General features: G+C 42.3%; 2 protein-coding genes across 5 annotated transcripts in view; both read right to left on the reverse strand.

The window, feature by feature from the left end:
• Positions 1 to 472, reverse strand: part of LOC128758168 (chemokine-like protein TAFA-2) — a 65,920-nt gene extending 65,448 nt beyond the window's left edge. Inside the window, exon 1 of the mRNA XM_053864061.1 lies at positions 181 to 472. The gene's annotated coding sequence lies outside the window, so the exon portion shown is untranslated. The remainder of the gene's footprint in view (positions 1 to 180) is intronic.
• Positions 473 to 2,611: 2,139 nt separating this feature from the next.
• Positions 2,612 to 15,921, reverse strand: part of LOC128757933 (transcription factor ETV6-like) — a 40,716-nt gene continuing 27,406 nt past the window's right edge. For all 4 annotated transcript variants that reach the window (XM_053863578.1, XM_053863577.1, XM_053863580.1 and 1 more), the window contains 6 exons: positions 10,667 to 10,831; positions 6,784 to 6,918; positions 4,421 to 5,002; positions 3,744 to 3,886; positions 3,268 to 3,368; positions 2,612 to 3,196 (listed from right to left, as the gene is read on the reverse strand). In XM_053863578.1, the coding sequence (XP_053719553.1) occupies positions 3,094 to 3,196; positions 3,268 to 3,368; positions 3,744 to 3,886; positions 4,421 to 5,002; positions 6,784 to 6,918; positions 10,667 to 10,831 (1,229 nt within the window). In that variant the 3' untranslated portion in view covers positions 2,612 to 3,093. The remainder of the gene's footprint in view (positions 3,197 to 3,267; positions 3,369 to 3,743; positions 3,887 to 4,420; positions 5,003 to 6,783; positions 6,919 to 10,666; positions 10,832 to 15,921) is intronic.

The raw sequence follows: 15,921 nt of genomic DNA on the forward strand, positions 1-15,921 counted from the left end.
TGTAAGAGAATAACTTCGCTATCCCAGATGTTGGGTTTTTATTTTTCCCAGGTGCAGTTGTTTGGTGATGTTCCCGAAAAAGACGAATAAAAAAGTCCCGTCCAAAAACATAGCCAGCTGCTGTTGGCGGTTGGTAGGCTGCCACAAACACACGTGAAAAGTCGCGGAGGTTTTTCTTACCTGTTAACGTCCCACTCCCGTCCCGCACCTTCACGCCCGTTCTAAACCATCCGTGAGGCTCCAGTTACAATCCAGAGCGGAGACTTCTGCCCGGCGTCATGTGTGAGCGCGTGGAAAACCTCGTCACTCAGTGTTGGGGTGCGTGAGAGGAAGAGAGCCCGAGCGGACGTCTCGTCGATGGCATCGCCCGCTGCACGACTGACGAGCTGCTCCTCTCTGCTGGTCCAAACACACACACACACACTCTCTCTCTCCGTCACACACACACAGAGTCCTCCAGCACGCGCGAGTGGGGTTCTCAACTGATCCACATGAAGCGGGCGGCTGCGTGCGCTCGCTGTTTCGCTCGCGCAGACAGCTTCGAGGCGCGCGCACGAACTTTTCCAGCGACGTAACGCGCCGTAGCGCCTCGTCAGAGTAATGGGATTACTTTACCATCGACATGTGAACGCGTTAAAAGAAGAGTTAATTCATGAGTTTGCCTCATAAATAACACAACATGGCCTCTTTTGCTGCTTAATGTTGAGTTAAACAAATAAAACAGGACTTGTGAAATGTTTCACTGCCTTTCATGTCCTATATTATATCCTCCGATTGCATCAATATTGACTTACTCATCCCCCTCCAGTTATTGAATTTGCTACATTTTTAGATGTTTGATGACCCTGAGAGATTGGAGCAACATTAGATAAAAATTCACACTTAAACTGACATCATTTTCTCTGGGTATCTATCTGTGTGCAACAGATTTGGGGTCACAATTTCACGTTTAGAAGAAGGTGTGTCTCGTGCTGCCTTAAGTAAGATGTTTCCAGTTGACCTCAGGCCACCAGAGGTCATCTCGGTGAGACCGGGCCACAGCCTGGGTGCAGGGTTCATAATAAATTGTGTGACATCTCAAGTCATGTCATGGCAGGACCGGAGTCACTGGCCGTAATATGTTTATCCAGCTTTGTTGGTGTACTGAAATTGAGTGTGTGAACTTACCTCATTGACAGGTTTGTGTATTTTAGATGTTTATAGAGTTGATTTTTAGAACTCTATTTCATATTCTGTATAAATGTCCAGTTAAAAAAGGACAGCGGCATCTTAGTGAAGTAGGGCAGACTCGCATGTAGACTCTCACATCTTTGTGACTCAAGATATTGTCAGAAAGTAGATCCAACTTATGCAATCGTGTGACACCCAATTCGGGACTCAGTTTCCACTCGCAGAATCATTGTCTCCCACAGCAGTGCAATGTGATGTGCGTTGCTTGACATGACTAGTATGTAGTCGTGTAGTTGAGACCACAAAAGCCGAGACCAATTCAGAGTATACAAACACCAAGACCAAGACTTTGAGGGCCCAAAACCAAATGGAGACCAAGCTCAATGAGGGGGATAAGACCAAGACTGAGTCCAAACTGAATATACAACCAACTACAAGTTTGTTCCAGTGATAGCGTTTGCAGTCTTGATTTATTTCGAGAAAAACGACAGTCTGTGTATGTGCTGGTCTTGGTCTAAACTCTGTCTTGGGTTACATGGTCTCGACTACAACACTGTGAGTATGTGGGTGTGCACGTTTGCAGGGACAGTAGATTGTATTTGTGAAAGAGGCACTGGGTCAAATTTGGAGCAAGATAAAACCGAGTAACGTACCGAAGAGACCAACAACGGTGACTCAGTGACTACACAGCAACTGCATTGAAAAAAAAGGCTCAAAAAAGTAGAGAAAAAGTTGCAAGGGGTAAAATTCACGTTATTCACGAGAAAAATGTCTGTTTTTATACTTGTTGCAGAAATAATAATACCAATAATAATAATAATAATAATAATAAATACCATTACATCGGAGCTGTGCAGAGCAGGATTTTCCAGAAAATTTAGCAACCGAGACATACTCCAAGGGCACTGTGTGACCCAAAGGGCAACCATCGGTTCAGTATACACTTCTGAAATCGCGATAAAATAATGGATGATAAATGATATTCCTCCCAAATACTACTCTCACTGCTGATTTTTCACAATAATTACCAATGATGTAACAAAAAAGGAATCATAATAAGATGGTTATTACAAGAAAATGATAATTATTCTGATTTATTTAACACCCCTTGGTCTCTGCAGGCTACCTGGTGCCCGTGGCCACCATGTTGGTGACCCCTGCTCTGTACTCCAGAAACTTGATCCAGAACAGAGATGTAATTCTGTCAATCTCTTCTATCCATTGTTCGTTTGTGTTATTGGGTATTGGAAAATGCTCTGATGTGTCTCAGTCTAAAATGTTGACACCAAACTCCATGAGAAGAGAGTAGGTTTCAAGTGATTCAACTGGAGAACAAATGTCTCCCCATCATTCAAGAACCACAGCTACTGGAGCTCATTGTCTGGGAGCAGTGCGATTTCATCTTAATCCAAAGCTCTTTTACGGACAAACATGAAGGACGGAAGGTGGAATGTCTCTCAAGACACAGTGGCTCAGTTAAAAGTTGACGAAACGTTTCCTGAACTGCTGCGGCTCAGGATACCGGGAATCACAATAGTTGTCTTGTACCGCCACCATGTGTACACAGGTGGAATGACACGCACGGCACCACGAAGCTCAGTAAAAACGTCCAAAGTATGATCCAAAAATGTTTACTTGTGATCAAAAGTGTTCCAGCCACACATCCACGCACGCAAACACGCACACACAACCCCCCAGTATCTTTGAACGAACAGAAAAAGGCCGTCATACATAAAGCACAACATTAAAAGTGTCACAAGCGGAAGGCGATTGGCTTCGGCAGACAATCAAAACTACCAAAAAACTCTCTGAAGGATTCTGGGGTTGATTCGAGGAGTCCATCCCAGGCTCGTCCGTCATTGTTCAGAGCTGCTTCTCTAAGGCATCAGCGGCTGTTGTAGTTCAAGGGTCTCCCAAAAGTCCTCAGCACTCCTCTTTGATATAGATTTGTTCGTCCGTGTCCGACTCCAGGTGCTCCAGCCGATCCGTCTGCCCGTTCATGATCTCGTCTGGGGTTTTCATGAACCTGCAGGCGCAGCACGGACGAAGGCGTGAGACTGGCAGTCAGTACATTTCATTCGAGAAACCCACAAATACCTGAATAAAAGTCTCTGTCCCGGCTCTTTCCTGATGATGTTCAGCTTGTAGTAGTGTCTCAGTGCTCGCGACATCTTCTCGTACGTCATGTTGGTTCTGTTCTTTAAGGAAAAGCACAACAAAGACATCATTTTTCATGGCAACAGTAACAAGTCTCATGGAGGTCAACGGCTGGACCTTTGGGCTTCAACTACGTTATATAATGTATTATATATTGTCTGTGAAAAAATAGCAGAATGGTCATGAAAAAGTGAAGACGCATAACCGTGTCTCACACTGAGCCTGACTTGAATTTCCTCACACAAATCTGAGGAAGTGAGTGAGCCATTCATTGTGGCCTCAATACTGCTATGACCTGTGACTGGATCTGCATGACAGATGTGGACTCAACTCATGGAGAAACGGGTCACCGCAAGTCCCACACCTCTGATTCTTAGTGACAGTTGTACACAAAATGACGGGGGTTCAACACTTACTTTGTGGTTGCCCCACAGCCTGGCCAGGCCGTTGGGGTCCATGATGCGGAAGACTTTGCTCTCGGGATCCTCCCAGCGGATATAGTTCTCGTACCGGCTGTCCGACAGGAGCTGATAGACGTAGTCCCACAGCAGCCTACAGTCTGAGCGGACACAAGGTGGCGCCAGAGGGTCAACATTACGTGAATGATGATTATGAGGAAATGGCTAAATCAAAGAGGAGAGTGAAACTAAAATAATAGTTTCAAAACAGTTCAATATTTTGTTATTGCAATAAAGCATGCGTTACAATCATGTAATTAGTCACTATAAAAATTAGACCGATGTATTTCAGATTAAATACTACATTATTTTCAATAATATGGACATAAAATAAGGGTGAACAATAATTCAAATAAAATATCAACAATGAGAGAGAAATTAGTCAGTGTTAAAACAGAAGAAATGAAATTATTTAAATAAAAACAAGTTCCATGTAATATATAAAATAACAATATATATATATATATATATATAAAATAATATGATACTATTATGGAAAAAATGAAATGAAAATTAACACATGAATGTAATTAAAAAAGATTGATAACATCAATATAAGAAATGCTGAAACGTTAATAGTTTCCTGAAGGCAACACCTATCCTCCCCCGGTCTGGAGTCACAAGTTCACCCGTACCTGCTATCCGTCCGATGGGCATCTGCTGCTCCTCGGGTGACACGGGCATGACGCCGTGGTTCCTGTAGAGTGCATCCTCTTGCTGCTGCTGCAGAAGATGCTGCTGAGTCAGCTGGATCTGATGCTGGTGCACATGAACTTTCCCTTCACGCCCATTCTCCAGCGTCGTCCCGCCGCGGCTGTTCCTGAACTCCATGTTCACACCACCGCCACTCCTGCTAGGGCTGAGGAACAGCGGGTTCATGATGTTGCTGGGTATGAGTTGGATGACGCGAGGAGGTCCCGTCTCCTGGACCCCGGGGCTGCGCGGGCACGGTACGTCCTGGGGAGTCACGCAGCGGCCATTGGGGGCATTCGGGGAAACGGACAGGGGGTACATGTCCTCATGGAGGTGGTGGTTGCTGTCGGGGAGCTGGGAAAAGGTCTGGAGGTGGTCGTCGCTGGCGGGCCGCGAATGGTTTGCCTCTGGCGGGGACTGTCGGGGGGTGGTGTGGTGGGGAGAGCGGGAGCGGTGCCGGAGCTCAATGGTTGGGGGGTGCTGAGGGAGGGGCTCTGTACCACATGGACCCCGTCGTACCGTTTCTGAGAGAGATACACAATAAAGACACATCAAGTCAAATAAATTTTTAAAAAATGATAAAATTAAAAATAGAAAGAAAACATTTGGTTTTAATAAGCTGCAAAAAATGCTACATTCGGACTGAATTAAAAAACAAACAGTAAACGTACATTTTAACAAAAGAAAATTGGAATAAATAAAGTAAAACATAATAACAAACCTCACACTCTTTTGAGAACAAAATGAAAAATGCCTGCAACTTCTGAAAACATTATTATTACAATTAATTTACAGATGTTTCATTTATTTGGAGCTGTAGTTAAAGCTATACTTTAGCACTAGGTGTCAGTAAAACACCAGAGTTGACATCTGCAAATTAAAGCTTCACATCAACTAAATAATTGATAAATAAATGATAGTACTCAACCAGATAAAAAGACAAAAATACATAGTTGAAAATCGTTACAATAATTTGGTTTATTTGTCTGAATTTATTTTGGACTTTTTGGAACGGAAAGAGATTATAGTTGGAAAATATTTAGTCATAAATCATTGAAGAAAAACACAAGCAATACATCAAAAGCGAAACTGTTCAAATTTTAGGCGAAGAAAAAATACAGAAAATTTCAATAATAAATTCCAAATATGCAACACTTAATAAAACGTGACTAAAACGTGAATATTTAAAATGAATGAACATATATTTTAATTGAATGCCTAAATCCTTAGGCAACTTGAATACGATCAGGTATAGTTCAGTTTCTGGTTCCACTTAATTTATGGCGACCAGTCGTATTACAAACAATGACCACTAGGCGTCAGCATTAGGATCAACTTTAATAGACTCCTGGTGTCGATTGGACTCTGTTAACGGCAGTAATAAAACATCAACTGTATAAAATTGAAAATGAAGTCTTTGACTATGTGTTTTTCTGATCAACAGATGGATTGTTGAGTTTGAAATAGGGTGAAAAATAAACCTGTGAGGTGACCACCAGTGCAAACAAGCCGACAGCAGACATGAAGGGTGGAGGAGAAAAGCACTTGGGACAGTTCTCAGTGTCCTCTGCTGCAGCATGTTCAAATAAGAATCCGCACTTCCTTGTAGAACTGGTTCGGCCATCAACACTTGACATCTGCCAAATTCAGCTGTCACGTTTCCCTGTCGACAAACTTTATCTTTCACTTCCCGGAATAAAACAAACAGCGAGCAGCCAAGTCCATGGAGAGGTGATCCTCTTAAAGAGACTGAGTGAAAGGTTCTGAGAAATTAAGAGATTGTGCGGATAATCTGGTTCTGATCATTTGGAAGAACCGAGCTGCTTAGCTCGAGGGAACGTGAAAGTCTGGCGGAGCTTGACACACTGAGCTGAGAATGTGAATCTTGACATCAGAAATGAACGGGTTTGTGCTTTCAGTTTTTATCATTGTGTGTAGAACTGTAACTGCATATGCAGGGTCGTGTCCAGAGCCAGTTTTTATAACTTCTCTGAGATCTACATTGTCGAGTTCTGATATTGTCACGCAAACAGGTTCTTTATAATAATTCCAATGGCGCATCTGTCCAGTTGCACTGTCAAATTATTAGCCCCAAAATATTAGTCAGTGAATAAATACCCAAACTTTCTATCAGTTTGAACATTAAGTGTCTTCATGTGGCACTCTCCAGCATGTACACACTCCGGCCAGACACACACAGCTGGGACAAGCCTGGTAATCCCAGTATGACTGAGGCGCATTTGTGTGCATGAATATAAGTTTGCGATGCTCGATGGTCGCACACAAACAATCCAGTCCCACTGACCTTCCAGCTTCAGATGCTGGCCGCTGGCTTCAGGCAGCAGAGCGAAGGAGTTCCCGGGAAAGTAGGTGGACGGGTACAAGGTTGAGGACTTCCTCTGCTTCAGGATGTGCTGCAGCAGCTCGTACAGGACGTCCCCTAAAGGATACAAAGACACAAGAAGTGAGTAGATTCACAACCGCTATAGAAGGTGCCAGCTGATGGTGGCTCTCCATCATCATAGCGGTCAGAACTGTACCACAAAAATACATGACTTTCACTTCATACAACTTTTCCCATGGTTAGCTTCCTGAGTTTTAGCATTGTAAGTAGATGGAGGGAAAGCTGTGGTGCATGGCAGCAGCTGCATGGGCAATGTGAAGACAGGGAAGTCTGGGCCTCTTTATTTTGCCTGCTGCCCCACTGACCTGTCTCAGATAAGCTGATGACCATTTTCCTGCAATATTGAATGCTTGTGCTGTTTCACTAAAGATGAACATATTAAGAATACAACACTTTCACTGAGTTATGTCCTCCATACCAGATCCATTTGCCGCGCACAGTCACTCAACAAGCTATTATGCTTTTTTTGATACAGGTTTAAGGTTTTCTTGCCTGTTTTTGTTTATTTTATTCAGATGCATTGACCAAACCTGAAGAGCATAGTCAGCAATGCAAATTTATGATGAGTGTAAAGGAATGGTCTGAGAGCAGTTACTGTCTGACTTTGTGGAGCGGGAAATGTCTTTAAATGAGAGTAATTGTTGAAGGAAATGACAAAGCTTTACAACAGAAATTACAAGTTATTGAAACACGAGAAATTAAAATTGATAAAATTTTAAATAGACGCAACGATTTTAAGTAGACAATTGGAAGTGGAAAGATTTGACATTTGTTGCTACAACAACAAGCAGTTTGGAAAATCCCTGCCATGGTAATCCGATGACCTGACATGACCATGAATGCTAAACTTTTACTGCAAGGAAACGACTCTGATGCAGTAAGTGATGATGAAGGCACGTACGCCAAAACACAGCCACTTTCACTTCTGTCTTTCACCTCTGGCAGTTCACCGAAGCTGTAATTCTGGGGAAAATTCCTGTTTCCTTGTTGCTGCGGTGGTGCATGAGACGGTCACGGCCACAACCAGGAAGTGTTGCCAAACTTTCAGTTAAGCAAGTTTGTGTCGGGAAGACAAATTAATAAAAATCCATGAGGATAAAATGTTGAAGGACATTTCTGTGTAGAGAATTTCAAATACAAAACCATACATCTTATACCACTTTTAGTGTACAAAAGAAAAAAAACATAGATTTAATATACACAAATATTTTGTGTATATTAAATCTATTAGTGCTCCCTGAACGACCCTTTTCCCTTGACCTTTGGCTGATGCGCTTTTTAAGTCACCTTAACCCCTCGAAGCTTTTATTATGCATAGAATTCAAACACCATCTGAGAGAAGAGAACCAGGGCTCTGCGCTCACACAACTGTCATTGGTAATGAATGCTTAATAACTAACACATATTGACACAGGATTTATCCTCAAACACACTTCCATAGGTTTATTACACATAAATGACATGTTCCCAGTTCATTGCAATTCATGTAAGAATTTATTTTCTCGCCAAGCAGCACAACACTTGAGTGTTTAATATATATGTATAGAGACTGTATAGAGTCTATAACTGAGAAATACAATGATAAAAATTTGTAAACTTGTTTTCTATTTTTTTGTATTTGCTTTGAATGCCGCCGTTTGGCATGTCACCTGACCAACCTCAATGAATGGCCCTTTGACTTGTCAAAATAAAATAAAATAAAATAGATTTCAAATGACAGTAATGGGAAACATGACGACCTCAGAGTTCTGATATCTACAAATGAGCTTTAAAAACAACAATATTAAAATATATAATGAAGTACAATACTTACCTTAATTGTTAAAGAAGGAAAAAAATGTTTTTTCAAATGTGTTTTAGTACATGTACCATAATCTCGTCTCTAGTAATCTAATCTAATCTACAGTGTAGATGTGATAAATACTTCTGCAAAAATGTGTTTTGTCATGCAAATAAACAAATATACCAGTAACAATAGAAAAAAAGCACCTGATATTACAATTAATAAATATAGAAAATAAATGTAAACTATTGCAAGAAAAAGAATCAAAAAATTAAAAGCAGTTAAACAAAAATGACCAAAAAAGAATCACACTAAAAAACACAAAAGTCACTGCTAATGCATATTAATCAGGGTTAAGGGGAAGTCTGTTTGTATAGTGAAAAATAACAAATAGTAAAATTAAAACAATGCTAAATACAATACATACTACTACTACTACTACTACTACTACTACTAATAATAATAATAATAATAATAATAATAACAATAATTACAGAAGTGTAAATAAAAAAGACTGAAATATGTATGTTTGCCATCTTTTATTATCAAATCGGTAAAAAGCAGAATTTACTGACAAAGCATAGTATTTGGAGACTCTGTAAAACCTAAAAAGATCCACTCAGTTCTCCGCTTCCCATTGACTCGACTTCACACTCTCCTTATCTTTCTCAGCTGCAATAATTCTCCGGCTCCTGGACTCCGTCAGCGTCTGTCCTTTCCAGGAAGCTCCAGTTTGATCCCGCTAATAAATCAGGAGAGCAAGTTTTCTCCTCCCTCACGTGGCGGCTGGCGTTGCCCCGGCAACGCTCGGGGTTGGTTTGTACTTCCTGACCAACCGTCCTACTTCCTCTCCCCTCAGCCTTGTGGTAACAGCTGTTCCCTCTGCCTCGCTACAGAAGGTGCGTATTGATTCCTGAAGGTTCTGATGTAAATATATTGATCTCCGAACCACTCAAGCAAACGACTGCATGTTCCACTGAAACAAGAAGCACAAAAGCTTCAACAATACTGTCCTTTAAACCCTGGAGTGTGTGGATGTTGGTTCAGCTCTTCAAAGTCATTATATTTATTACTTGCAATTACAAATTTTTACCAAGTGGCTTGTCTTTTTAAGATTTTTTTTTTATAGGATCCTTCAGAAAACCAGAAGTGACATCTGATCTCAAGTTGCAGAGGCAGCAGGAGACACAAAGACTTGTCACAACCCAGAAGCCCCCTGTCGCTCCTCTGTGGGAAAACAGAGGTGTTCCCAAGTCACCCAAGAGATACTGTATAATCTCACCAGCCTTGTTCACATGTTCAGGAGACATTCAGAAAAGATGCCTGAGTCATCTCAACTCGTGTCTCTCAATGCAGATGATCTACTTTGAGTATCCCAAAGACGACTGAGCTCATCATCTTATCTCCAAGGAAGAGTCCAGCAATGCTGCAGACCGAAGTCTCCTTTTGTATTTTGATCTTCTTCTTGTGGTCATCACCAAAAGCTTGGTCGTATGTAAATACACCTGATTTTTCTGTAACATCTATTTTAAACGAACAATAAAACGTCAATATTCCCTCTTTCTCATGTCTTTTGGGCATGAAATTGCACCTGAAATGCATCCCAACTGGAAGACTGGCTTGTTTATTGTGACCCAGTGGCCAACAAGGTTTTTAACTGACTGACAAACTCCTTCAACATATATAAACATACATAACAAAGTGCAGAAATTCAAATCAATGGATCACAAGCATGTGTCAATAAATGACAAATAAATTATGAACTTAAGTGCAAATCCTCTTCATGAGAAGATTAGCAGAAGAATGTTTTTGTCTGGCACATCATTTTTTTTGTTTCAAAATCAATTTCTTTTTGCAGTGCAGAGGGGTAACTAAGGGACTTGTTACATTTCATCACGAATCAACCTCAAAAAGGCAGATTTTTTTAAACGCTTTTTTTCCCACCAACTTATTGTTTTTGAGTCTTTGTTAGGATGTAGAGTGAGGAGAAAGGAGCTGTACCAGAGTGGGGTGAGCGGTAGCGGAAGTCCTCCTTGGTGAGCAGCAGCAGGGCTTTGCCGTTCATCTGGAAGGACCCGCTGGTGATGGGACGTAGGGCGAACTCTTTCTCAGCCCACCGGAGCCACTGGGCCACGTCCTCCCGACTCCAGAACATGGGCTGCAGACCTGGATGGAGGACATGGGAGGTCAATGTGAAGGGAAGAAGACTGGCGAGGGCGGGGGGGGGGCCTTTAACGTAGAAGGAGAAAAAAATAAAAACAGGCCGGAAGGCAGGGGGAGGGAGACGGGGGAGAAGAGGGAGAGGAAGGGATGGGGGAGGGGGAGGAAGGAAGGAGGCAGAGGCAGTAAAAAGGATATTGAGGAAGTGGAGATAAAAGCCAAAAGGAGGGAGTGATTACTGGAACAGCAGCAAAGATAAAGAAAAAAAAAGATGAAGGAGGAGGCAGTATCTGAGAGGGAGGCGAGGGGGGGAGAGGGATCAGAAGACGATGGGTCACAAGCGAGAATGCATAATGAAGAAAAGGATGGTGTTTGATGTGTTGTGATCGTCAGCAGTTGAGAGAGTCAACTTCAGAGTTCACGTCTGTGTTCGTGTCATGTGAACCAGAGAGTTCTGAGACAGTCGCTTCACAGGACCAAACATCAGATGTTCAAGTTACAAACTCTGCTGCAGGAAACTCGAAATAAACCGCAACTCCAGAGAAGAAAACAAAACATAAAAAGACAAGGAAGAAGACAAAACTGAAATCATGAAGCCAAGGGTAGGGACAGTCATTTGCGTGTACAATCCAGAATTTGCATTGAAGGTCCCACAGCACGGCGGATGAGTCACTAAGATTGAGTGTGTGAACTACTGTTAATAGTGGAGAAACGGCGTCTGAGTTTCATGATTTGCAGCATGGCTCCCTTGAGGACGTCAATGAGATTAACCCGATTAAATACGAGAGTTCGGTACATTAAACCAATTTACAGTTCAAATAAGATGCAAATGAAAACCTTACAAAGAACACAGAGCACAACATGTTCAAAAAATTGGACAGAAAGTTAATGAAAATTATACGTAAAGCAGAAGAAGAGACAACGTCAGCCTCTGATCGCTCTTCCACTCATTATGTGTTTCAACTTCCTTGAATGTTGGTGCGGATGAGGTGTTGAATGAGTTGTAAGGTGTGTTAAAAACAGACACATATACATCATTTTACTGTACACAGTGAAAACATGGGTAACTATGCATGCACTCTTGCAGTGACAATTAAACAAAGGGGAAAAAGCACAGCATAGAAAAAGAAAAAAGAATACAAATATATATAACAATATCCATTATATATTATATAATATTATATACAATATATGGATATTTAAACTCAAAAAGAAGAGTTGGACACATCCGGAGTGGAAAATCACTACAGCGCCAAAGAAAAGGTGACAGAAAAACAAAGTCGCAACAAGACAAACTACAAAAGTATTATGAACATAACGCTAAAATAAGACAGCCACGTTGGATGTAAAACACAGCATTAGAAACCTCCCCAAAAATGGAGAGCAGTAAAAGAATGAAACAAAAGAATCAGAAAATACAGTGCCAAAAATACAAGAACACACCAGTGAATGGGAGGGAGTGGGGAAAGCTACAATGAAACTCTGGCTCTCACGCACAAATGAATCATCTCTGGACGAAAAGCTTATCACATTCTTTTGTGGTGTGATCCTACAATGTTTCCACCTGAATTCTTGCTTCGTCCTCATCAGCCTTGGATAACTCATGTCCGACTTATCGCCGACCTCCAACTCTTCCCCGCAGGAGGCGGACAGCTGTTATCTTTAGCCTGCAATGTCACTGTCACACAAGCCGAGGGACCCTTGCGCCCGTCCGACGGAGGAAGTTCTCCCAGAGATTAATCAATATTAAATAAAAGCTTGTCAGCCTCCCTCCGTCCCAGTCCTCCGAAATCAGAGAGCGAGGCGAGCGCTGCTGATAAACTCAGCGGATCGTCTGACATGGATGTTTACATCAGCCACCGCTTGACAACAAAAGTGTCGGGATTAGACAGGACTTTTCACCAGCGCAGGAAAGAGCAGTTCCGGGCTTTTGTCAATCCAAATTTCAGCTCTAAAATGGACGTTCCCCAAGGCGGTGTTCGGGTCCATCTCACATAATAGAGTGAAGGATGCCATCAGACATCCGACCACAACTCAATTCCAAAAGATGATTCCACTAAAAGAAGACTCGTTCATCCTGAATCCTTCTTGTTTTAATATTCGAATGAGTTCAGGACGACAATCTCAACAGCGTCCATTTCACTTCGCTCCACCCTTCTGACACATTTGAGTGGGTGTGTGCCTGAGCAAGACACTTAACCCAGGTCTGCTCCTGATGTATCACCTGCCACGCGGCATCACAGCCTACAGCTGTCGGAGTATGACTGCGTGCTCAGGAGAAATAGAATAAACATGGAGATGCGTGATCATCTGATCAGAGGGAGGGCAAGTCTAAACAGCAGCGTTCAGGTGGTAAGCAAACATTTAAGCCGTTTGGAAAAGGCGCAGGAGGAGCGTCCATTTGATGAAATGAAGGGAACAACAAACAAGTCACGTTTGGAAGCATCACACCTACAAATGTACTCATGAATGGACTTCATAGCTGCTCATTGACTCACAGATTATATTAATATCGAATCAACCATCTAGCTCTGGCAGCAGCTGCACTTTCGCCTCTCGTGGCAACTTGAGCGCCGCAACAAGGGTCATGGGGTGAAGGCGGTGGTATGCTCTCTCCAGGGCCAGAGAGACGTGAGGCTTTGCCAAAGTTCCGGCTGCAGCCATCTGCACTCAGACCGATCAAGGAAGTGTCAAGGAGAGCAGAGAGGAGGAGCAGGAGGAGGAAGAGGCCGTGAACAAACATGTCCCACTTTGCTCTTTGGCAGGAAGTAATCCAGCGTAGGCTTCGTCTCAGTTCCGGAAACTTCTAGAGCTGAGGTGAGATGTGGAGAGGAGCTGACCAAAAGGCAGATGTTGGCTGACTGGGACTCCACCGGAAGGAAAGAGATGCAGGGGGAGTTTGAATTGTTAGGGAAGTGCAGCTGTCTCGAGGTTCTTATCTGCTTGACAGCCGCCTGTAGAGGGCCGGGCGGAAATTAAACATAGCGCAATGTCAGAATCAGAACTAGGGCTGGGCCATATACCCACTGATATCAGCATTGAGCAAAGTCGAGGCAACATTGCCATACCAATACATTTATGAGTGGAATCACCACAACTTTGTTTCATTTAAAAAAATAAATAATGCTGCCGTTTACCCTGTAGCACAGACTTGGGCAAAGTGCGGCCCGGGGGGGCCATATGCGGCCCTTTGCCTGTGTTTTTGCGGCCCTCATGAGGTCAGTCTAAAACTACATAACTGATAAGTTGTCATTTTCTGTTGTCTTTTTTCTTTATTATCCTGTTTCTATTTTAGCCACTACTAGTGCAACACATTCATGACTTTTTTTCTTATTTTCATTTTAGCATTTACCTCAAAATTCAAAGAAAATTCAAAATATATTTTGAAATAAATTGCCTTTTCATCTTCAATGTTTGGTCCATAGTTTTATTATGATTTCTATTCAAATAAAATGCATGTAAAATTATTTTTTTTATAGGTTTCATGCCATATTTACACTTTTTATGGTTGATTTCATCCTTGTTACTTAAGATGTTTTTCTGTCACATTTCGTAGTCACTGTTGCCTTTCTTTTGGCATGATGGCTGCTCACAACGGTCACAGTTTATAATGTGGCCCTTTAGGAAATGTAACTTCCCACCTCTGCTGTCGCGTGTCAGATGTCCGTTTGCTTAGTAACACTACGAATACAGTGAGGCTACTTGCATTATATACAAATCAGCATAACAAGATGATGGGTCATAACTATTGCATGTAGCACTTCGTCTCACGTCACTGACAACCCAACATGCACATTACATGATCACAGCACACAAACACTTTTGGTTTTGGACTCGAACTGTCTCATATGTCATTGTGATGAGGAAAACGCCATGCCAGTCTGGATGGATGCACAAGTAGCATCTCAAACGTCGGAGGATGAGAATCTGAATTTCTTTAGTTTATATTTGCCTATATTTTTTACTGTAGATACGAACGTTACCAAGAGCGGATTTAATAGACGAATATATATTGTATGTAAGTAAATTTATAATACTTATTATATTTATAAACACATATGAATTCACATTATACGCCGCAGCCAAAACTGCAGACCCAGTCAAGGGAAAAAAAACCTTGCTGAAGAATACTGCCCACGTAATTTTCCAATATCTTCTTTAGCATTTTTGTTGTGATTGAGCGCCTTTTTAGGGAGCAATAATGAGGAAATAATACCATTATTATCTAGTGCATGTTACGCTGGAACGTACAAGGACTGTCACCCAGTAACTGTACAGGCTCACGCAACTATGGACAAAGGTTTGATAAAGTGACATAATTCAGCAATGTGGGCGTCCCACGCACCTCATTCATTCAGGGTTTTTCAGTGGGTAACATCAGTGGTGAAAAAAATTCTTGGGGAAACACTGGATTCATGGTTCTCCTGAGGGCGTTTGTGTTCTCTCACATTAATGAAAATCTCCAACAGCGGCGTTTCAACTACTGAGTAAACCGTGGGCTCCTAATCCTCTCTGATGACACATCATTTTCACTCTGTGGTTTTTTTGTCAGGCCTCTGTAACTCACCGAGAAACACGCACACCCAGCGCACGGGTTGCCAAGGCAACTCCAAAGCGCTGGAGATGAATGGAGGGAAGAGGACGGATGAGATCACCCGGTATCTTGTTTCGCGGCAGACGCTGCAGAAGTACTCGACTTCCCCTCAAAGACGGAGCAGTTAATGAGGCCCGTCCTGCTGGGAAGCACCATGAGGTTCCGTCCAGAAGCTGGAATTATCTCCGCTCATCAATGCTGGCGCTCCCGCCCAACTACAGCCAATGTCCTTTTAATAACAATCATCAATAACCAATCTTTGTGGGTGCTCGCCCGAAACAACGGCACTCTGACTTCCTGTGCACTCAACCGAAGTAAATATGGTGTTGGAGATCTCAAAATGCGCCTCCGCATTGATAAAGTTTTTATTCATTTGTGAGAATCCAGTTGGGTTACCTCCATTTACCTGTTAAATGTTGCATCCTGTCAAATATCAAGTCTCCGGCTGTCAAACCTGACCCTCTTCCTCCTTCACTTGTGTCTTTGGCAGGCTCTCTTCCAG

This window comes from Synchiropus splendidus, chromosome 4, assembly GCF_027744825.2.
Source record: "Synchiropus splendidus isolate RoL2022-P1 chromosome 4, RoL_Sspl_1.0, whole genome shotgun sequence".
In the NCBI taxonomy this organism is placed as follows: Eukaryota; Metazoa; Chordata; class Actinopteri; order Syngnathiformes; family Callionymidae; genus Synchiropus; species Synchiropus splendidus.